General features: G+C 38.3%; 1 protein-coding gene and 1 non-coding gene across 2 annotated transcripts; one reads left to right on the plus strand and one right to left on the minus strand.

Moving 5' to 3' along the window:
• Positions 1-1,718: 1,718 nt before the first annotated feature.
• On the plus strand, positions 1,719-22,356 carry LOC120616878 (zinc finger protein 791-like). Its single transcript, XM_039880424.1, has 4 exons — positions 1,719-1,883; positions 18,015-18,141; positions 18,343-18,403; positions 18,800-22,356. The coding sequence occupies exons 1-4, from the start codon at positions 1,881-1,883 to the stop codon at positions 20,880-20,882; spliced, it is 2,274 nt and encodes a 757-aa protein (XP_039736358.1). The 5' UTR covers positions 1,719-1,880; the 3' UTR covers positions 20,883-22,356.
• On the minus strand, positions 16,622-16,723 carry LOC120616883 (U6 spliceosomal RNA). Its single transcript, XR_005656712.1, has one exon. It is a non-coding gene; the product is annotated as a U6 spliceosomal RNA (small nuclear RNA).
• Positions 22,357-22,901: the final 545 nt, after the last annotated feature.

Raw genomic sequence — 22,901 nt, forward strand, 5'->3', positions numbered from 1 at the left:
TCAGAATACTGTTAAGGGAGTCCAGATGACTACTTAAGCATCTTATCTTGAAAATCCTGCTCTGAACCCTCGCAAGGACAATGCCTCCTTTTACCAGCGTATGGAAACCTCACTGAACGAGTCTCTATAGATACTAAGAGAAATTTTTTGCATTGGGCAAATAAAACCTCTGGAACATCTCAGGATACTTCCTATGGACCCCTCCAACACCTCACGGGGGCAGTTCTAGCAGGGACCCTTTTGACCTGAGAATCTGAAAAAACAGAAGGCCGAATGATCACCTTTTCATTATGGAGATGAGTTTTCGCCTTGGAACCCCAGCTACATTCTTTCTTTGTAGAACCAATTTATATCTCTGTCTCCTGGCTGAGTGGATAGGAATCTGTACCCTGGTTTACTTTGCCCTTGAAATAAACATTGTTCTCACCAACCGGTCTATGTCAATCTCTCTAGAACTAAACGAGCAATACAATTCTTTCCCCATCTTATAGGCCGTGGCATCGCCACAAGGTTAGGCACTGGCACAGCCGGCCTAGCCTCCTCCCTGTCTCATTACCAAAGCTTATCCAAGGACCTATTTGACAGTTTAGAAGACATATCCAAAAGCATTGCCACTTTACAAAGCCAATTAGATTCCTTAGCAGGAGTAGTTTTACAAAACCGGAAGGGACTTGATCTTCTAATGGCAGAAAAACGAGGGTTATGCTTATTTTTAGAAGAAGAATGTTGTATTTATGTTAATCAGTCTGGTATAGTTAGAGATGCAGCCCAGAGGCTTACAGATAGAGTCTCAAAAATCAGCCAACAATTGAACGAGTCATAGGCGTGCTGGTTCAGAATATGGAGTTGGGGATCCTGGCTTCTCCCACTTGTAGGCCCTCTCCTCATGCTCATCATAGCTCTCTTATTTGGTCTGTGTATCCTGAACTGTTTGTCAAGTATGTCTCCTCACTCCTAGGATCCATAATATTACAAATGGTCCTGACATCCGGATCACCCTTATACCAACCGCTAGGTCAAGGAAATCAAGAGGTTGATGTCCTATAAGAATTTAAAGGGCATCAAAAGGGGGGAATGAAGAGGAATTTTTCACTCACATGGTTAACTTTGTAAACTGTTCTTTGTTCGGCTTCTGTAGATATGCTTGCTGCATAGGCCTAAGGGTAGGGTGACCTGGAGAGTAGCTAAAGACTCATCCTCTCCTTTCGTTTGTTCTGTTTAGATAACAGATGTATTGCCTAAATTCCTGTTTGAAAAGCTCATGCCCTGTAACTGCCTGTAACCCATAGCAACTCAGGCCCCGTAACCCATAGCAACTCCCTGGCTCTGTAACCCCCTGAGGAGAAATTAACCAATCAGCCCATGTCAACTCTAAAACTGCTACTGCATAGATAAGCTCTATAAAAATAAGTTTACCCCTGAGATTGGGGCCCAGATCTTCAGAGCACTAGCTCTTCTGGGACCACTGGACTAATAAACCTGAGTACTCCAACTCTATGAATAGTGCTTGGTTTCTCACTGGTCTGATTGTTCTGCAACATTTCCCCAGGCCTTCCAAAGAAATAGCGAGAAAACTAAAGAGTCTGCCCCAGACCCCAAAACAGTTATGTTATATGCAGATATTCTAGGCAAGGGACAAGTTCCTGCCCAATGACAGAAGCTGATGTAGCGGAGCCACGCCTCCCAACCCTGGCTGTCAATTAAGCAAGTAGGGGCGAATCAAATTGCCACTCCGCCTACACGTCCGTTTTCGCTTCAGAGGCGTTGAGGATCTCTAGCTGTTAACAGTCCCTGGAGGCTGTGCCACAGCTTGTGTCACGCTGTGATATGCACTGGTCGTGAGAGTGGGAACGACTCAGGGAGACCCAGGAAACTTAGAAATGGTGAGTGTGCCGGGCGGGTGCCGAGATGGCGACGGGGGGCTGGTTGGAACCGGCTGGAACCGCCTGTGATGAAGCCGGCCTCCCCCTGGTCAACTTCCGAGTCTGTGGAGCCTAGTCCCTCAAGGGCGCCGATGGGACCCCATTCTCCTTCTGCTCGCAGTGTGGGTGGTGGGTCGCAGCCCAGACCAGCGTCCTGTTGCGTCACTGCGCGCCAGCGACTTCCGCCTGGAACCTGTCTGGGTGGCTCTGCGTCCCCAGCCCCGCGACTCCCCAGATGATCACGGGAAAAGTCGTCACGGTAGATTCCTGAAGCGGCCTCCATGGTGCGTACGTAGGAGGAGCTATGGAGTGTGTGGCCCCCACGCCCTCCTTCCTACCCCAAATGTTTGGGGAGCAGGGTCTCAAATCTACGACCCTGACCTCCCAGCCTAGCTCTTCCTGGGACTGACAATAGGTCCTGACATTTCCAGATTACTGCTTGCGTTCCCAAAGCCAAGTTCCCCGCTCCAACTCACACAGTCGTTATTCACTCTTTTTCTTCTGGGGTGCATTTCAAAGAGACCCAATATTTTTATTACCTTTCTTTTCCCAGAGCCATGCACTATTTTTTAAAAAATAGATTTACATTGAGTTGCACGAAATCCCCGTTCCTCTCCCCAAGGCCCTCCCTGGGCACAGACGTCCTGTGGGAAGTCCTTTGGGCGGAGGCTCCTTGGGAAACTTTCCTGGGCGTTCTGTCCTGTCAGCACTGCCCCTCCTTGGGGTTGTCATCTTTAAAAGATACGTGATACGTGCGGTTTATTTATGAATTGTTCAAACACTGGCAGTGTGTCTTAAAAAATATCTGTGGTGGTCCAAAGCTACTCCAATGTGAGTAGAGGCCTGAGGGCGGGGTCTAAACTGCAAACTGTTTGACCTGCAAATGGAGGCAAGCTCTTGAAAGCCCAGTTCTTCCTGGGGAGCATCCTCCTGCGGATGTCCTGGGGACTCACACCCATCAGAGGGCGCCCTTTATACGGGGAAAGTAAAGAGCTCTGCTGTGGATTGGGGGGCCGTGATGACGATTCCCTTCCTGAGGAGCAGATAGTGCTTTCACAGGCCTAGACATTTTTAGACATTATTTTTTTCTAATTATAGTTGACATTCAGTATTATTTTATATCAGTTACAGGTGTACAGCACAGTGGTTAGACATTTATACAATTTATGAAGTGATTCCCCCATTAGTCTAGTACCCACCTGGCACTATATATAGTAATTACGATATTATACACTATTCCTTATGCTGTATTTTACATCCCTGCGACTATTTTGTAACTCCCATTTTGGACTTCTAAATCCCTTCACCTTTTTCACGAAGATCCCTCAACCCTCCTCCCATCTGGTAACGGTCAGATTGTTCTCTGTATTTATGCGTGTGTTTCTGGTTTTTTTTGTTGTTGCTGTTCTTTAGATTCCGCGTATAAGTGAGATCATAGGATATTTGCCTTTATCTGACTTATTTCAGGTAGCATAATACCATCTGTGGGTCCACCTATGTTGTTGCAAATGGTGAGATTTCAGTTTTTATTAATTCCATTGTATATATGTACCACATCTTGATCCATTTGTCTACTGATGGACACTTAGGTTGCTTCCGTATCTCGGCTGTCATAAATACTGCTGCAGTGAACATAGGGGTGCATATATCTTTTCTCTTTCTCTCTTTTTTCTTTTTCTTTTTCTTTTCTTACTTTTATTAGCATTTATTTCATGCTGAATTTACTCCCAGGCCATCAGTTTTTGTTTCTTCAGTTTGTTCTGGGATGTCTTTTTCTTCTGTGCAACCTCAAATTCTGATTTAGGAACAATCTGCTGTTTTTCAGTAACTTTCATGTCAGTGTGGCCGGTTGAGCTCTGTAAGTTCTGCGCTGCGTCTTGGCAGCTTGATTCACCTGGATGTGCTCAAAGACCAGAGAATCCTCATCTAAATCCTTAAGCTCAGCATTATTCTGATTTTTTAAGCATGTGCAACAAAAATTAAGCACTTTTGGGGCCACGGATCCTGTGTCCAGCCCCGTTGCTTAGCCTGGGCTCACCTACCTTAAGCCATCACTGTAACTATGGAATGGCACACATTGCTTTTGTAGTGACTTCCTTCAGATATTTGGTGGCTTTTCAGATAAACATACCCTTGATGGCCTGGGCAGTTTCATAAGTGTTGTTAAAGTGAACACGAAGATTTGAATCTTTTGATTTGCATGATTTTGTGGGGTTTTCTGGTTCAAAGAATAGTGAACAATTTTCAGAGGTCAAGTCAGGGCCGGTTATGGAAAGAGGGAATATGTCTTTTCGAATTTATGTTTTAGATTTCTTTGAATAAATACCCATAACTGGAATTGCTAGGCCATAAGATGGTTCTATTTTTAATTTTTTGAGAAAACTTCGTACTGTTTTGCATAGTGGCTGCACTAATTTACAGTCCCAACAACAGTGAAGGAGATTCCATTTTCTCCACATCCTCGCCAACACTTGTTTTTTTAATTTATTGTTGATAGCCATTCTGATAAGTGTGAGGTGATATCTCATTGTGGATTTAATTTACATTTCTCTGTGGATTAGTGAGTTAGCATGACACCTCCAACTTTGTTCTTTTTTTTTTCAAGATATCTTTTCATATGTCTATTGGCCATCTGCATGTTCTCTTTGGAGAAATTTCTTTTCAGATCCTCTTCTTTATTAATTAAATATTTTGGGGTGGTTTTTTTTGGTATTGAGTTGTATGAGTTCTTTATAAATTTTGGATGTTAACCCTTTATCAGATGTATCATTGGCCAATTTCTTCTTCCATTTGGTAGATTATCTTTGCTTCGTTGATGGTTTTCTACACTGTGCAAAAACTCTTTATGTTGATATAGTCCTATTTGTTTATTTTTTTCTCTTGTTGCCCATGCCCAAGGGGAAGGACGTATCAGAAAAAATATTACTAAGACCAATGTTCTGAGTTTACATTCTTAAGCTTTCTTATGCTTTCTTCTAGGAGTTTTATAGTTTTGGGTCTTACATTTAAGTCTTCAATCCATTTTGAGTCTATCCTTATATGTGGAGTAAGATGGTGGTCCAGTTTCATTTTTTTTTGCATGTATCTGTCCAGTTTTGTACTCCTTATACAATTTATTGAATACCCTGTCTGTACGCCATTGTGTCTTCTTGCCTCTTTTGTCATAGATTAAATGACTGTATAGATGTGGCTTATTTCTGGGCTATTATGTTCCATTGATCTATGTGTCTGTTTTTATGCCAGTACCATGCTGTTTTGGTTGCTATGTCCTTTTAGTATAATTTCATATCAGATAGCATGACACCTCCAGCTTTGTTCTTTTTTTCTTTTTTTCAAGATTACTGTGGTTCTTCAGGGTCTTTTATGGTTCCATATAAATTTTTGGATTATTTGTTGTAATTCTGTGAAAAATGCCATTGATTTTTTTTAATATTTTTATTTTCAACTATCGCTGGGATACAGAATTACAGTAGTTTCAGGTGTACACCATAGTGTTAGACATTTATATAACTTATGAATTGATCACTCGATAAATCTAGTACCCGTCTGACACTGTACATAGCTATTATAGTATATTGACTGTATTCCTTTTGTTATGCTTAACATTCCCATGACTATTTTGTAACTGCCAATTTGTACTTCTTAATCTCTTCTCCTTTTTCACCCCCCAACCCCCCTCCCATGTAGTAACCCTCAAAATGTTCTCTTTGTCTATGGGTTTGTTTCTGTTTTTAGACTCAAGTCGGATCTGAAAAAATCTAATGTGCTTTTTTGGTTTTGCTGACTTTAAAAGAATGAATCCGGGCAGACTTTATAAAAAGGAAAGGTTGCATTGAGTGTGTTTTTTGGACTTTGTAAGAGAAAAGATAACTGGTTAATAACCTTGAAGTGGCTGTTGAATGGTGGTTGTGCACGTGCTTCAAAACACTGGATGAAAGTGTTTCTACCTGCAGCAGCACAGAGACGATGGCGAACCTCACTGTTCCTGTGTTAAAGCTTAAGTGTTCACTTTTCCCAAGCATTAAAGCAATCGCCATAACAGATGAAGACTTATACTACCATTGAGTTTTTATTAATTTTCTTCATTTTGAATTGTGTATACTATGATTGCTGTACCAGTTTGATATCAGTGTTGAAAAATTACCAGTTATGCTTGGTGTTAATAATCTATCTGTAGATTAGGATTAAAATGGTTTTAATTCATTTTTAAACCGTGTGAATTTTTCTCAACAGGAACAACTATTTGCAATATGGCTTTTTATAATGATGAAACCAATGATAACTTTCATTATTAGTGGTTGAGAGTACATGGTCATGTGGCAATGTAAAAATATATTAATGAGTATTTGGTAAATTTCAACAGGCTTTTACTATTAGCATAATTTTGTGTTGTACAGTGAAGTTACAATTACATCAATAATTTTGGATAACATTTATTGGTTAACAATAAAGTGACAAAAGTTCAAAAAAATAAAATAAGGCTATACTATTTTTAAGGCAAATGAATTCGTATTTGATGTCCATAAGGAAAAAGCAATTGAATTTCTGTTTTCATTGGTAAGAGAAAACACCTCAAAGCCTATGGAAATCTTTGAAATTTGTAGACTATTTCGGAGCTCAATTAAAAACCCCAATATATAATAGTATTCTACTTAATTCTGAAAATATCCCCAGTTTGAACTATGGGAGAGGGAATAACTATCGTAAAGCCCTTTGTCTTTTCATTTAGAAAGAGATCTATTAATTTTTATGGTCTGCAGTTTTATATCTGTCAGTGATTAAAGGAATACACCTTGGAAGCAGAAACGTTAAAATAAGGCAATTTTTAAAAGCAAAAGTTGATTAAAATTACGATTCACTATAGGAAAATATGGTACATATAAACTTTTGTTTTTATTTTCAAAAAATAATGTGTTGGAAGGTTATTTTGTTCCGCTCCTGGGCTCTGACTCCATCCACACTCCAGCAACCAGTTTGATCATTTCCTGATCATCCTATTAGTTTCTTAATATAAAAACTAGCCAGTGCCAAGAACATTTTTCTAACTCGTTTATGTTCTCGGAGGTAGTGTAGGTTCACGTATTTAATGTTTGATTCCTGACAATGTAACCCCTACCCCTCCCTTTCCCTCTAGTGTTTCTTATCTGTCAGGCTGATGAGGACTTAGAAACCCCCACACTAAGCTGCTGCTTGCTGGGGAGCCCTACCGTGGGCTGTGCTGCCCCATGCTGTGCTGTCCTGTGCTTTGTCGTGGACCCACCGAGCCCAGGATCCGTATACCGAGGAGCCTAGATTGACAGTTTGGTAATTTGTTGTCTTTAGGGAGCAGGGGTATGGGAGTGGGGCCTTCCTTACAGTGCTCCTGGGTTGATATCCTGGGTGGAAGCTCTCTGTGTGTTTAGAGTGAAGGTGTGACAAGGCCGATTTCTTCCTCACAGTAGGATAAGTCTAAGGAGGAAGAAGGATGATTAGTGAGTGAGGTGAGCCCATCAGATGGTCACTCCTTAAAGAACAGGTATTCCAAACAGAGAGAGAGAGGAGACAGGTTAGGCAGCCCATAGCTGGTGGGCTGGGTCCTATCTCCTGATAGCAGATGGCTCCCAATGTACCTTATGTGCCTCTGCTGCTGTTGTCCTTGCCTCTGCCACAGTGCAGATCCTGGCCTTACAGCTATTGTGGACAATCCACAGCCTCACTGTGGCACAGCAAAGGGACTAGTTCAAACAGCATTTCAGCCCTGGGTCCTTAAATCCTATACAGTGACTATTTTTGTGGCACCGATTTGAGGCCCTCTGGGGGAAAAAAAAAATAGGTACCAGGGTAGAGAGGACACCCAGTCTCCACATGTTTATCCAGTGGCCTAAAATACAAATCAGAGAAGGAAAGGAGAAGGAAACAAAGAAGAAATAGATTATAAAAAGTCCACAATTTGATCCAGTTGGAAATCCAAAATATACTAAGAATTTCAAAACAAGAAAGGTAAATGGAGACTCCTTGGCTTTTGAGCCTCTAAAACATAGATTTTGAATGAACGTTGCCATCTCTTGAAATGCAGTAATTGACAGACCCTCACACAATAACTCAATGCTACGTTACATTACAGTTATACCTGGGCTCTCAGTCATTGAAGTGAGGTTGCACACGATCTCAGGGCAGTTACCGAAACAATATAGAGGACAAAGTGGAGTACTTGGCCCGAAGCATCAGAAATCTTTGCCTTTTCTCACATTCCTAGCACCGATTGTCCTAAAATAACCCATAGTGAGTAGGACAGCTCTGAACTAACAGTTCATGAATTTAAATTAAGTCTTCACCAGCACTTCCCCACTGGCTTCACAAAAATGCAACTGCATGGTCCCTATCACTTATTAAATTAGTTAGCATTGCCCAGTGTCCATTGAACAGGGCCCTCCAGGATTGAAAAATGCTGTAAGAAACCTTTGAGGAAGAAGTGATCATCCCCAGTGCTTGTCCTTTCCAAATGTGAACTGTTCTTAACCGTGGCAAGAATGAATGACACTTCACAGTGAATGACCGCAACCTGGAGGCTGTGGTCCCATCCAATCAGCCCCTAGTCTCAGTCCCTACCATTATGGGAATTACCCCATCCATTCAGCACTGGTACACATTCTGCTATCACAGGTTTGGTCAAGTCTGGTCTGTTCAGTGCCTGTGTCAACAGTCTCCCGGCTGCACTTGGCCTTTGTCTCTGAAGGGACATGACACACCCTTACCTGGCTCCCTCAGGGAACCTCAGCACCATTGCCACCGCACACAATCTGCAGGGAAGATCTGAGGTGCGTTTACCTTGCTCCAGGAGCATAGGTGTTAACCTGACATTCATGACATTCTCCTTTGTGGACATTCATTTGACAATCAGGACAAACATATATGGGAAAATGGATAATCCGATGTTTTAGGATGAAAGGCTCTGTAAATGTCTATTATGTCCAATTGGTCTATGGATACCCTACTGTAATTGTGTTTTTATCAGTTTCTCTCTTTAGTTCTGTTAGTTGTTGTCTCATATATTTTGGGGCTCTCTGATTGAGAGCATATATATTGATAAGTATGATGTCTTCTTGACGTATGGTTTCCTTTATTCTTATGAAGTGTCCTTCTTTATCTTGATACCTCTTTTTTTTTAAAAAAAAAAGTCTAATTCATCCCGTGTAAGTATGGCTACACTCGCTTTTCTCTGGATGCCATTTGTCTGGATTATCGTTTTCTACTCTTTGAATCTACATTTGTCTTTGCTTCTCAATTGTGTCTTGAAGGCAGCACTTGGTTGGGTTTTGTTTTTTCATCCAATCTACTACTCTGTTTTTTTATTGGTGAATTCAGTCCCTTTACAATTTGGGTATTTACTGATATTTGAAATTTTCCTATAGCCATTTTATCTTGTTTTCTGGTAGCTCTATGTCTCCATTGTTTCTTTACCCTTGCATTTCTGTCTTGTTATTTTAGTTTGGTGGTATTCTATGATTTTTCCCTCTGTTTCCTCTTTTTTTATGTTATGTGTCATAGTTCTGGATTTTTTGTGTACGGTTACCATTAAATTTATATAAAAGAAAGTTTCATATATACAGTAGTTCTTTTGCGTGTGTCTTATCTCCATTCCCCTTTGAAAATTCAGACCTTTACCCCTTCCTCTCTTCTGTTTTTGTTGTCTCAAATTATCCCTATTTATCCCCTGAATTTATTTCTGAGTTGCAACAGCTATTGTCTTCTCTTTTTAAAAATGATTTTACCTTCTTTAACCATCATGTAATATTTAAGTGTATAATACCTTATATTGAATAAGAGTTGCCATTTCCTGCTTCTGTCTGTCTTTTAGTCATTTTACTCACTCATTGTTCTGTATTTCTTTATCTTTTTGTTTCAGGTAGAATGACCCCCTTCAGTATTTCCCGTAATGTAGATCTTGCGTTGGAAAATTCCCTCAGCTTCTGTATGTCTGGAAAGGTCTTTATTTCTTCTTCATATCTAAAGGAGAACTTTGCTGGATATATTATTCTTGGCTGGTAGTTTTTCTCTTTCAATAGTTTGAATATTTGATTCCATTCCCTCCTAGCTTTTGGAGCTTCTGCTGTAAAATCTGATGATAATCTACGGAGTTCTCCTTTATTTTTTACCGTCTTCTTTTCCTTGGCTACCTTGAGACTTCTTCCTTTCTGATTAATTTTTGACAGTTTTAATATAATGTGCCATGGAGAAGGCCTTTCTGGATTGAGATAATGAGATGTTCATTTTGCTTCTTAGATTTGAGGATCCACTTCTTTTCATAGGCTTGGGAAGTTCTCGTTGGCTCTTTGTTTGAATCGGCTCACTGTTTTTTTCTCCCTCTTTTCTCTTTCTGGTATACCCATTATTCTTAATTCGCTCCTTCTGATGGGGTCAGATAGTTTTTTCTTCCTTTTTTTTCCTCTCAGGTCTCTCTCTTCCATCTGTGTCATTTCCATATTTCTGTCTTCAGTATCACTAATTCTTTTGTATATCTTGTGAGCTATATTTCTTTAGCTCACTAGTTCATTTGTTATCTTCTTTTGAATTAAAAAAAATTTTTAATGAGTTTATTAGGGTAACATTGGTCGATGCAATTATATAATTTTCAGGTGTACATTATTATTTGACATCTGTATATTCTATTGTGTATTTATCACCTAAAGTCCAGTTTTCTTCAGCTTCCATATTTTTGATCTCCTTTCACCCACTTCACTCTCCCTTTCCCCTATTTGACCTTTAACCATCTACCTACACCCTCCACCCCCACCACCTACCCTCTGGTACCCAGTCTATAGTCTATGTCCATGAATCTCTGTTTGTCCTGTTCATTGGTTCCTTTTAGGTTTATATCCCACATATAAGTGATATCATGTGATTTTCAACTTTCTGTGTCAGGCTTATTTGGCTTAGCATGATTATCGATGTCCATCCATGTTGTTGCAAATAGCAGCATTTCATCTCCTCTTATGGCTGAGTAATATTCCATTGTATATAAGTACCACTGCTTCTTTAGCCAATCATCTGTCATAGGACACTTCGGTTGCTTCCATGTCCTGGCCACGGTGAATAATGCAGCTATGAACATCAGTGTGCACATATCTTTTTGGATACGGGTTTTCTGTCTTTGGGATAAATACTCAGTAGAGGGATTGCTGGATCATATGGTAGATCAATTCTTAGTTGTTTGAGGAACCTTTATACTGTTTCCCATAGTGGCTGTACCAATTTGCAGTCCCACCAGCAGTGTATGAGGGTTCCTTTTTCTCTGCATCCTCTCCAACATTTCTTATTGCTTGTCCTGTTGATTATAGCTGTTCTAACAGGTGTGAGATGGTATCTCATTGTGGTTTTGATTTGCATTTCCCTAATAGCTAGCGATGTCGAGCATCTTTTCATATATTTGTTGGCCATTTGTATGTCCTCTAGGGAGAAGTGTATGTTCAGGTCCTCTGTCCATTTTATGATTGGATTGTTTGGTTTTTGTTGTTATCAAGTTGTATGAGTTCTTTGTATATTTTGGATATTAGGCCCTGATAAGAGGTGTTGCTCGAAAAATATTTTCCCTTTCAGATGGTTCTCTCTTTGCCTTGTTGATGATTTCTTTTGCTGAGCAGAAGCTTTTTAGTTTGACGAAGTCCCATTCATTTATTTTAACTTTTACTTCTCTTGCCTTTGAGCTCAAATTCATAAAATCCTCTTTAAGTCCAAGGTCCTTGAGTTTTGTTCCTTGTTTTCTTCTATGCATTTTATTGTTTCAGGTCTCATATCTAGGTTCTTAATCCATTTTGAGTAATTTTTATGCATGGTGATAGACAACAGTCTAGTTTTATTCTTTTGCAGGTGGCTTTCCAATTTTCCCAGCACCATTTATTAAAGAGGCTTTCCTTTCTCCACTGTATGTTTTTGGCTTTTTTGTCAAAAATTATTTGTCCATGTAAATATGGGTTTACTTCCGTACTCTCGATTCTGTTCCACTGGTCTGTGTGTTTGTTTTACTACCAACCATACCGTTTTGCTTGTTGTTGCATTGTAGTATAATTTGAAGTCTGGCAGAGTGATGCCTCCAGTCTTGTTCTTTTTTTTTCAGGATGGCTTTGGCAATTCGTAGTCTTTTATGCTTCCATACAAATCCGATGATTTTTTGTTCTATTTCTTTAAAAAATGACAATGTGATTTTCATGGGGATTGCGTTAAATCTGTATAATGCTTTTGGTAGTGAGGTCATTTTAACTATGTCGATTCTTCCAATCCAAGAACACGGAACATCTTTCCATTGCTTTGTACCTTCTTTGATTTCTTTTAATAGGGTCTTATAATTTTCATTATATAGGTCCTTCACATGTTTTATTAAGTTTATTCCTAGGTATTTTATTCTTTTTGTTGCAATTGCAAAAGGAATTATTTTTTCCCTTTCTTTTTCTGACACTTCATTGTTACAATATAGGAACACTATGGATTTTTGAACGTTGATTTTGTATCCAGAGACTTTACTGTATTTGCTTATTGTCTTTAATAGTGTTCTTGTGGAGTCTTGAGGGTTTTCTGTACAGAGAATCATGTCTTCCACAAATAGTGACAGTTTGACTTCTTCGTTTCTTATCTGGATGCCTTTTATATCTTTCTCTTGCCTGATTGCACTCGCTAGGACCTCCAATGTTATTCTGAATAACAGAGGTAACAGTGGACTGCCTTACCTTGTTTCTGATCTTAGATGGTTTTTAGTTTTTCACCATTAAGTATAATGTTGGCTGAGAGTTTGTCATATATGGCCTTTATTATGTTAAGGTATTTTCCTTCTATACCGATTTTGTTAAGTGTTTTGATCATAAATGGATTCTGTATCTTGTTGAAGGCTTTTTCTGCATCTATTGATATCATATGATTCTTATTTTTTAATTTGTTTATGTTGTGTATCACATTAATCGATTTGCTTATGATGAACCATCCCTGTACCTCTGGAATGAAACCCATTTGATCGTGGTGTTCTTTTCAATATGTTGCTATATTTGGTTCGCTAGTATCTTATTTAGGATTTTTACATAAGTGTTTATGAGAGATATTGGTCTGTAGTTTTTTGTGTGTGTGTTATCTTTACCAGGTTTTGGTATCAGAGTAATATTGGCCTCATAAAATGAGTTGGGAAGTATTGCCTCCTCTTCGATTTTTTTGAAAGAGTTTGAGGAGAATAGGTATTAAATCTTCTTTGAATGTTTGGTAGAATTCAATGGCGAAGCCATCTGGTCCTGGACTTTTTCTTTTTGGTAGGTTTTTGATGATTGTTTCAATTTCTATACTGCTGATTGGTCTATTTAGATTTTAAAGTTCTTCTTGATTCAGTCTAGGAAGATTATATTTTTCTAAGTACTGGTCCATTTCTTCTAGGTTATTAAATTTGGTGTTATATACTTTTTCATATTATTCTTGCATGATCCTTTATATTTCTGTAATATCAGTCGTAATTTCCCTGTTTCATCCTTGATTTTGTTTATTTGTGTCCTTTCTATTTTTTCTTTAGTGATTCTAGCCAAGGGTTTGTCAATTTTATTAACCTTCTTCTCAAAGAACCAGCTCTTTGTTGCATTTATTTTTTCTATCATTGTTTTGTTTTCATTTATTTCTGCTCTAATTTTGATGATTTCTTTCCTTCTGCTGACTTTAGGCTTCGTTTGTTCTTCCTTTTCTAGTTTTTAAAGGTGAAACGTTAGGTTGTTTATTTGGGCTCATTCTTGTTTTTTGGAGACAGGCCTGTAATGATATGAACTTTCCTCGTATGACCGCTTTTGCCATGTCTCATAGTTTTGATATGTTGTAGTATCATTATCGTTTGTTTCTATGTTTCTCTTGATTTCTTTTCATATCTTCAAGTTTATTTTCTGGAGATTTTAAAGATTCTTTCTGAACCTCGTTACCTTGGTGTTATACAGGATATTTGACTGACTATTTCTCCACCTGTAAATTTATTAAATGAACTCTGCTTTTAAAAATATTATCTTATTATTAATAGTAATGCCTCCTTAGCCCGTTCATAAGAAAAGGTTTTTCCTTTGTTTTCCAGTCAATGACACACAAGCCTCCCGTACTGCCTCCTGATTTTTGCTGGGTAGCAAAAGATCAGGCCTCCTGATCTTTGCTGGGTAGCAAAAGAAAAAAATATCCTTTATTTCCTAGGGAGATGTATGTCTCCTCTGTGATCTTGTTGTCTGGGTCCAAGAGCTGCACCCCATGGGAGAATGTGGTGGGCTTGGAGTTTCAAGCCTGTGCGAAGCCCCTGTAGTTTTGGTGCCGCCCAGGTGGCTAGATGCAGTGCAGTGCTACCTCAGGTGTCCCAGGTACCTGTGTCAGGATCAGCCTGTATGGGTGGGTGTGAGGTGGGTTGGGAGAGGCTGCCAGTGTGCCTGTGGCTCTGTTTTTTCCTAGTAATGATGACCACCAGGCCTCAGTTGCCTCCCTCTCTATCTCCACCCTTGCCAATGGAACCAGCCTCAGTGTGTGTCTGCCACTCAGAACCTGTCTCCTCAGTTCTTGGGGCTCCGGATTTCCTGGTCTGTAGCCTGACACTCACTGCTGCAGCTTCCTCTGGGGTCTGCTGCTAGCTCTGGGACGGTGGGAAGAGGCAGCCAGGCTCTTTGTCTCCGTTTTCTGCCTGATGGTAGCAGCTGCTAGAGCACAGCTGCCATACCTCTGTGTTCTGTCTCTTCCCTGATCACTGGGTTCCCCAGTAATATATGCTGATCACTCAGGCAGAAATGCTCAGGGCTACATAGAGTACATGCTGCAATCTGTTTCCTCCTCCCTTGCTTGTCCAATTTGCCTTCAGATGCTTTGCTGAGCAGATCTCAGAAGTGTTTATGTATTAGGCTGGAAATCTTCCATTGGATTATAGCTGTTCAACTTGTAGTCTCAAGGGGAGAGATCAAGGGGCCTGTATGCCACTGTGCTTCTGACATCCTTAACTTCTTGTCTATGTTGGCCTTGTTTTTGTTACTTTTTTGTTTTCTACCTTTTTCTGTCTTCTTTGGCTTTAACTGAGCATTTTACCTGATTCTCTTTTTCTACCATCTTAGGATATGAATTACACATACTTTTAAAAAGTATGTTGGTGGTTGCTTTTCAGTTTTCATTATACATTTACATCTAAGTCAACTCCTATGTCAAGTCATAGTACACCACTGCACTAGTTGTGCAAGTACCTCATAGTGTCTCCCAGTTTTCTCCTCTCTGTCCCTGTCATCTTGTTGTCATTTATGTCAATTATCCATAAGCTTATAATTGTCAAATAAATTGTTGATAAGATTACTTTCAGCAAAGTGTCATCTGTTATATCAATTTTAAGAACTATAAAAGACTTCTTAACCTTCATGTTTTTGTAACTCCCCACCTTTATCATTTTATTTTTTTCTGATGAATTTTTTTAATGTTTTCCAGGTGGATGTATTAATGAGCAATTCCTGCAATCTTTGTCTCAGAAAGTTCTTATTCATTTTTGAAGGATATGTTTGCTTGGCACAGTTTTGGGAGAGTGGTGTTTTTCGTTCACACCTTGAAATATTTCTCTTCACTCTTTATGCTTGCATGGTTTTTGAAAAGAAGCCTAATTCAATTCTAATCTTTATTTTTTAATGACCAAGGTGCTTTTTTCTTCTCACATATTTCAATATATTCTCTTCATATTGAATTTTGTGTAGTTTGTATATGACATACTTGGTCCTGCACTTTAGTTTATAATATTGAGTGTTCTCTGAGTTTCCTGCATCTATAGTGTGCTGCCTCTCGTTAAATTTAGGAAAATCTCAGTGTTGTTACTTCACTACTTTCTTCTGTTCTTTTGTCTTTTCTTTCATATAGTCTTGTAATGTGCTTTTAAACCTTTTGTGTAAAGCGTGTTATCCTATAGCTCATGGGTATTGTGTTGTGTCTTTTTTGTCCTTTTTGTCTTTGCATGAGACTGCTGAAGTAGAATTGAATGTCTGGAGTATGTTTCAGAATGCCCAGTTTTGTTGTCTCTTTCTTAGTTATGGAGACACTGGGTTATCCTGCAATCTAAATACTCTGATGTACATAAGAAAATAAATTTATTTCTTTGCTTTTTTTATAAGGAGGTAGAGAATGACAGCTTCTAAGTTACTCAAATGCCAGACCAGAAACCAGAAGTCTCTGACTCCATTTTTTTAGCACTGACTGCTGACAGCTTTAGAGCCTCATCCCTCCTTCTTTGCCTTATGTCCCACATCTGTACAAGGTGATAAGAAAGCCTTAGTATTCTCTCCTTTGTGGTAGCAGAGATTAAAATCCATGCAAGCTCCCACCTTTGCGTGTGAACGCTCACCTTAGTCCACCTCCTAACCATAATACAAAACAAGTCTCTGTACATTTTCTAGTTCTCTATATTTTATGCCTGTTTGAGAGTCCTACCTTACTTTCCCTAGAGACTCAATAATGGTAGCAATAAACCCTTTCATACCCTATTGGTCATGTTTGATGTCTTCTGCTGAAGAATTCTTATGCTCTGGGGTTGAGCGATCATGCTCCTTACTCCATGGGGGAGCTTGGCAATGACAGAAGAAGGAAGGTCAACCTCTAGAGCGGCTGGTCAGGAAACGCTTCTTCCTGATTAGAGACTGGACATTTAAATATTCTTTTGGAAGAAAGCACTGCTGGCACCTTTACCTATTTTTACTTTTCTATTCTATCCTTAAAGTATGGGATGAATTTGCATGTCATACTTGAGGAGAGGACATGCTAATCTTCTCTATATTGTTCCTAGTTTAGTATATGTGCTGCCGAAGTGAGCGTACGTTTGCATAGGTTATAATCAAAGGCAAATTCACCATCAACCATTGTGGATGCGAATGAACTCTCTTGCGATCTGCAGCTATTAACCTGTTCTTCAGTGTCAGCAGGGCTAAGGATCGACTATTAACGTCAGTGTGCTCTTTTTTGCAAGACCAAATTATTATCTCGCATGTGTGCCTGTGTGTGCCAAAAATAGGCTTGAAGCAGCCCTGAGGCATCTGAGAATAAGGTGCTTACATTTATAGGGTTTCTCTCTGGTGTAAGTTGTCATGCCTTGGTCCTAATATCTGAGCTCTAAGTTCAAAATAACTGTCTAGATCATAAAATCCTACAGAGAGAGAAAGGAAGAACTGAGTTTGTGATAAATATTACACAAGATAATAGCAATGCTTCCCAGCAAGAATATTTTCATTTAGCCAGTTGCATCTCATGACCGACATAGCTCGGAGATATTGCAGGTGTGATATGGCACAGACCATGGCAATAAAATGAATATTAATAAAGTAAGTCACATGAATGTTTTGGATGTCCAGTGTATATTAAAGGTATGTTTGTACTTTACTGTAGTCTATTAAGTGTGAAATAGCAGTATATCTAAACAACCTATATACATACCTTAATTAAAATACTTTAATGCTACAAGATGCTAACTATCACCCAAGCCTCTTAGTAAGTCATAAGGTTTTTTTCTGGTGGAAGTTCTTGTCTTGATGTTGATGAAAATGCATAAAGTTAAGGAAAATATTAAATAGTATGCCTATACTTTTAATGGTCTAAACAACTGTAAGATGATTTAGCCAGCTGGGGTTTATTAAAAGTTGGATTTCCACAGGCCTCCTGGACTTGCATGTTTGGTAATGGGGGTAGAATAAAAGCTTCCAGTTCTTCACTATGTTTTTATTAAAACCGCATGCAGAAGTGACCCACCGCTTCACGGAATGCTGTAAATGGTGGGGAATAAGGAAGGAGAAGAAAGAATTTTTCTATAAGAAATTGATGGTCTTAAAATGATAATTTTCTTTTCATATTTATAGCATTTCTGTCATTTCCCAGCATGTTGTGGACCCTGCCATTAGGGAAAAATAAGATGTAATGTGATCACAGTAAAAATGTATTATAATTTGTGGTGCTGTTAAAATAATGAGGAAGTAAGTGCAAGCTTTTGATGATCAAGTTATAAAAGAAATGTTTGGTGATGATGGAATCATAGGTATCTTTTCTGTACATGGAGTATAGGTGTCAAGTGCTATAAGTCTTATGACTTTTACTGTACACATATTTGGGATGTTGTAGGACTCAGTGGCCTTTGAGGATGTGGCTGTGAACTTCACCCCGGAGGAGTGGGCTTTACTGGACCCTTCGCAGAAGAAACTCTACAGAGATGTGATGCGGGAAACCTTCGAGAACCTGGCCTCAGTAGGTATGTGTGACTTCATCTTCACCTTGTTAATTAGAGGTGAGGTGTTAGTTGCTTATCAGCATCGTTCTAAGACGTGGAATGTCGAAATGCAGGGCACTGATAAATAAACTGGGGATGGTCACAGCTCACCACAGAATTAAAATCTAATAATTTTCCTATAATTTCTAATACTTTGGAATTTTGGGGGGGGTCTGCTTTTAGGAAAAGGAATGGAAGATTATGACATTGAAGATCAGTACAAAAACCAGGGAAGAAAACTAAGGTGAGTCACACGCACAATATTAAGCTAATGTTATGTGTGGGCGTCCTGGTATGCTACAAAATTTTAAAAAGAAGCAAACAAAAGAACCCTTTCTTCAAATTTATGATTCTCAAAATTTATCAAATTACTTTCTTATATATGATATAGATGGTTTGCGTTTGCAAAAATAGTTCACTATGAAATGGTATTAATAAACCCTATATGAGAATATCACAGTTTTGATAATTATAAGGGTGAAGTTCTCTTGTGGAAAATTTAGTATCTTTAATTCAGCCAATTTAGGCACCAGAAAACCTATACTTTTGCTATAAATCATAAAAATGTAGTTCAAATATTCTACAAAATGCTAAAATATTAATGAGAAATCACGAACAATGTTCATCTTAATTTTCACAGAAGTCATATAGAAGAGAGAATCTATGAAAGTGAAGCGAGTGGTCAGTGTGAGGAAAACCTCAGCCTTATTTCAAATCTCAGTCTGAAGAAGAAAACTTTGCCGAGAGTAAAACCATGGGAATACAGTGTGCGAAGAGAAGTCTTCATACAGCATTCATCTTCTAATAGGCACATCAGATGTCACACTGGACACAATCCCCGTGAGTATCAGAAAGATGGAGAGAAGCCACGTAGATGTAAGGCGAGTGTGAGAGCTCCCAGCTATCTCCAAATTTTTGAAAAACGTGAACAAAATCACAATGGAGGAGAGAAACCCTATGCATGTAAGCAGTGTACTAAAGCGTTCAGTTGTCTCAGTCGTCTACAGAGACATGAAAGAACTCACACTGGAGAGAAACCCTATGAATGTAAACAATGTGGTAAATTCTATAGAGATCGCTCTTACTTACAAACACACAAAAGAATCCATACTGAAGAGAAACCTTATAAATGTAAGCAATGTACTAAAGCATTCAGTTTTCTCCGTTATCTTCAAAGACATGAAAGAATACACACTGGATGGAAACCCTATAAATGTAAACAGTGTGGTAAAGCCTTCAGAGAGTCCCGTTGCTTAACAACACACGAGAGAACTCACACTGGACAGAAACCCTACAAATGTAAGCAGTGTACTAAAGCATTCATTTGTCCCAGTTCTCTTTCCAAACATGAAAGAAAGCACATTGAACAGAAACTTTATAATTGTAAGGAATGTGGAAAAGCCTACAGAGATTACTTTAAATTACAAACACACAAAAGGATCCATACTGAAGAAAAGCCCTATAAATGTAAGCAATGTACTAAAGTATTCAGTTGTCTACGTTATCTTCAAAGACATGAAAGAATACACACTGGAGAAAAACCGTATGAATGTAAGCAATGTGGTAAAGCCTTCAGAGAGTCCCATTTATTAAAAACACATGAGAGAACTCACACTGGAGAGAAGCCCTACAAATGTAAGCAGTGTACTAAAGCATTCGGTTGTCCCAATTCTCTTCGCAAACATATGAGAGTGCACACTGAACAGAAACTCTATAAATGTAAGGAATGTGGAAAAGCCTACATAGATAACTGTAAATTACAAAAACACGAAAGAACTTACACTGGAGAGAAACCCTATAAATGTAAGCAATGTACTAAAGCATTCAGTCTTTTCTGTAACCTTCAAAGACATGAAAAAATACATACTGTAGGGAAACCGTATGAATGTAAACAGTGTGGTAAAGCCTTCAGAGAGTCCCATTTCTTAAAAACACACGAGAGAACTCATACTGGAGAGAAACCTTACGAATGTAAGCAGTGTAATAAAGCATTCAGTTTCCCAAGTTCTCTTCTCAAACATAAAAGAGTTCACACAGGAGTGAAACCCTATGCATGTAAGCAATGTGGTAAAGCCTTCAGAGAGTTCCATTACTTAAAAACACATGAGAGAACTCACACGGGAGAGAAACCCTACGGATGTAAGCAGTGTACTAAAGCATTCATTTGTCCAAGTTCTCTTAGTAAACATAAAAGAATGCACAGTGAACAGAAACTCTATAAATGTAAGGAATGTGGAAAAACCTACAGAGATTACTGTAAATTACAAACACATGAGCGAATTCACACTAGTGAGAAACCCTATAAATGTATGCAATGTAGTAAAGCATTCACTTTTCCTAGTTCTCTTCGCAAACATATGAGAATGCACACTGAACAGAAACTCTATAAATGTAAGGAATGTGGAAAAGCCTACATAGATTACTGTCAATTACAAACGCACGAAAGAACTCATACTGGAGAGAAACCTTATAAATGTAGGCAGTGTCCTAAAGCATTCAGTTGTCTCCGTTATCTTAAAAGACATGAGAGAATACACACTGAAGGGAAACCCTACGAATGTAAACAGTGTGGTAAAGCCTTCAGAGAGTCCCGTTTCTTAAAAAAACACGAAAGAAGTCACACTGGAGAAAAACCCTACGAATGTAAGCAGTGTACTAAAGTATACCGTTATCACAGTTCTCTACAGAAACATAAAATAAATCACACTGGAGAGAAACCCTAAGAATGTGAAAAATATAGTAAAGCATTCAGGTGTTTTAGCTATCTTCCAAAACACATAAAATCAGACTGCAGAGATGTTCTGTCTGTGTAAGAAAGGCGGTAAAGCCTGCAGGGATTACATTTCCTTACAAACACTCCAAAGAACTCATACTGCTCAGAAACACTATGAACGTAAAGCCTATGGATTTAACAGTTTTTTACCAACACACATAAATATAGGAGAGACCCTGTGAATTGAGCAATGAGGTAAAGTTTTCAGTTCTCATCTAAGTTTCCAAATACATAAAAGAAATCTCAGTGGAGAAAAACTGTGAGTGTACAAAATGCAGAAATGCATTATTATTTCGGTTATCTCAGACTGCATGACAGAACACTGGAGAGAACCAGATGAATGTAAACATTGGTAAAGCCATTATTTGTCACAAACCATTTGAAGACAGGAGAATGCACCCTGTAGACACATCATTTGAATGTTCGCAATGTGAGGAAAGCTTTAATCCTAGATTTTTCTGAAGGTATGAAAGTGGTCATTGGTTAAAACCCCAATGTAAACAGTGTGAGAACGACTTAAGTTGATTCACATCCTTACAAGAGAAAACTTACCAAATAAAATATAAGTATCATGAGAAAACTTGATGGAAATTAAGCCACGTATAATGTTCCAGAAAACTTTTCACATGAGAGTTATTACTAAATTTCTAAATGAGTTTATCCAGCTTCTTTACAAAAGTGCATTACTGGCATGTAGATTTTTACTAATTTATGAACTGATTATTGAGGTGAGATAATTCTGAGTCATCTTTCAAGTATAATACATAAGATTAATAGGTATTGCATTTTCCTTAAATCAGTTAATATTTTCTCTTTTTCCTTTGAAGTCTGTTGGATCCATCAATAAGTTGAAGTGTTTTTGAAATATGTAATTAAGTTCAATTTTTATAATACTGTATTTGTTACATTTAAGGCTCCATTTAAAAAGGGCAGTTTGGTATTTGGCTTTTCCTACTGGCCTAGTGACAGTTCCTGGATATGCCTAGTTCCCTGTATACATCCTAACTTTCTTACTGATAAAGTTTTTTGGGGGGAGGGTTGGCAAGTATAAGAGCATTTATTATTTTCCAAAATTCCAATATGAATTTATTTGGAATAAGTAAATTCCAATATGAATTTATTTGGAATAAGTCATTATGTAAACTGACATGTGAGATAGTAGGGAGGCTGGGGTGGGTATATATCTTTGCTGTCAGGGTAGGAGCCTCAGTGAGTGATGGTGTCAGTGTTGATAATTGGAATTTTTACCATGCAGTATATTTAAACACTGTTTCATGCCTGTAGAAGTAAATAGAGCACAGTACGAAAGTCCTGCATTCTTGTGGTTAACAGGAAAGATCCCCCATAATGATATAGATATACCTATGGTTCATCTTCATTTTTGCAATTGTTAAACATTTTGTATAAACGATACGTGGTCATGAGTTTGGGCATTGTTTTGGTGGGTTTTTATTTTTATTATTATTCAGAGACTATCAAAGTGTGATTTAATATTCACATGCAAATGACTTAAAACCTAAATCTCCTGTCAGCTCAGTGTGATACCTTTAAGAAGGAAATGACATACAAACTTTGCCAGAACATTTTAGTAATGAGATAATATGTGTAAATATGGAAGTTGACACATGCCGTTAGCATGGGTAACAGGCTTTTGTTTTTCTGTTTACTGTTACACAACAAAATTTATCACAGAAGACAAAAATCCATTTAAACAAAATCAACAGGGAATTGTTGTCGAGGCACCTTCTCATAAAACACAAGATAATGAATGTGATTATCACTCCACCTGAGAAAAGTTTTTAATCTAAGTGAACATCATTTTTTTCCATTTAAGAATATTTTACAGAATTTTAGATGGCCATATAAATACATGAAAAAAGGTAGATAGAAAAATGATACAAACTAATAATTTATATTTTAAAACCCCAAAGGGTATTAGTGGAGATGGGATAGTACAAACAATAGCTTT

This window comes from Pteropus medius, unplaced genomic scaffold (assembly GCF_902729225.1).
Source record: "Pteropus medius unplaced genomic scaffold, Ma_sr-lr_union100, whole genome shotgun sequence".
NCBI classification, from domain to species: Eukaryota; Metazoa; Chordata; class Mammalia; order Chiroptera; family Pteropodidae; genus Pteropus; species Pteropus medius.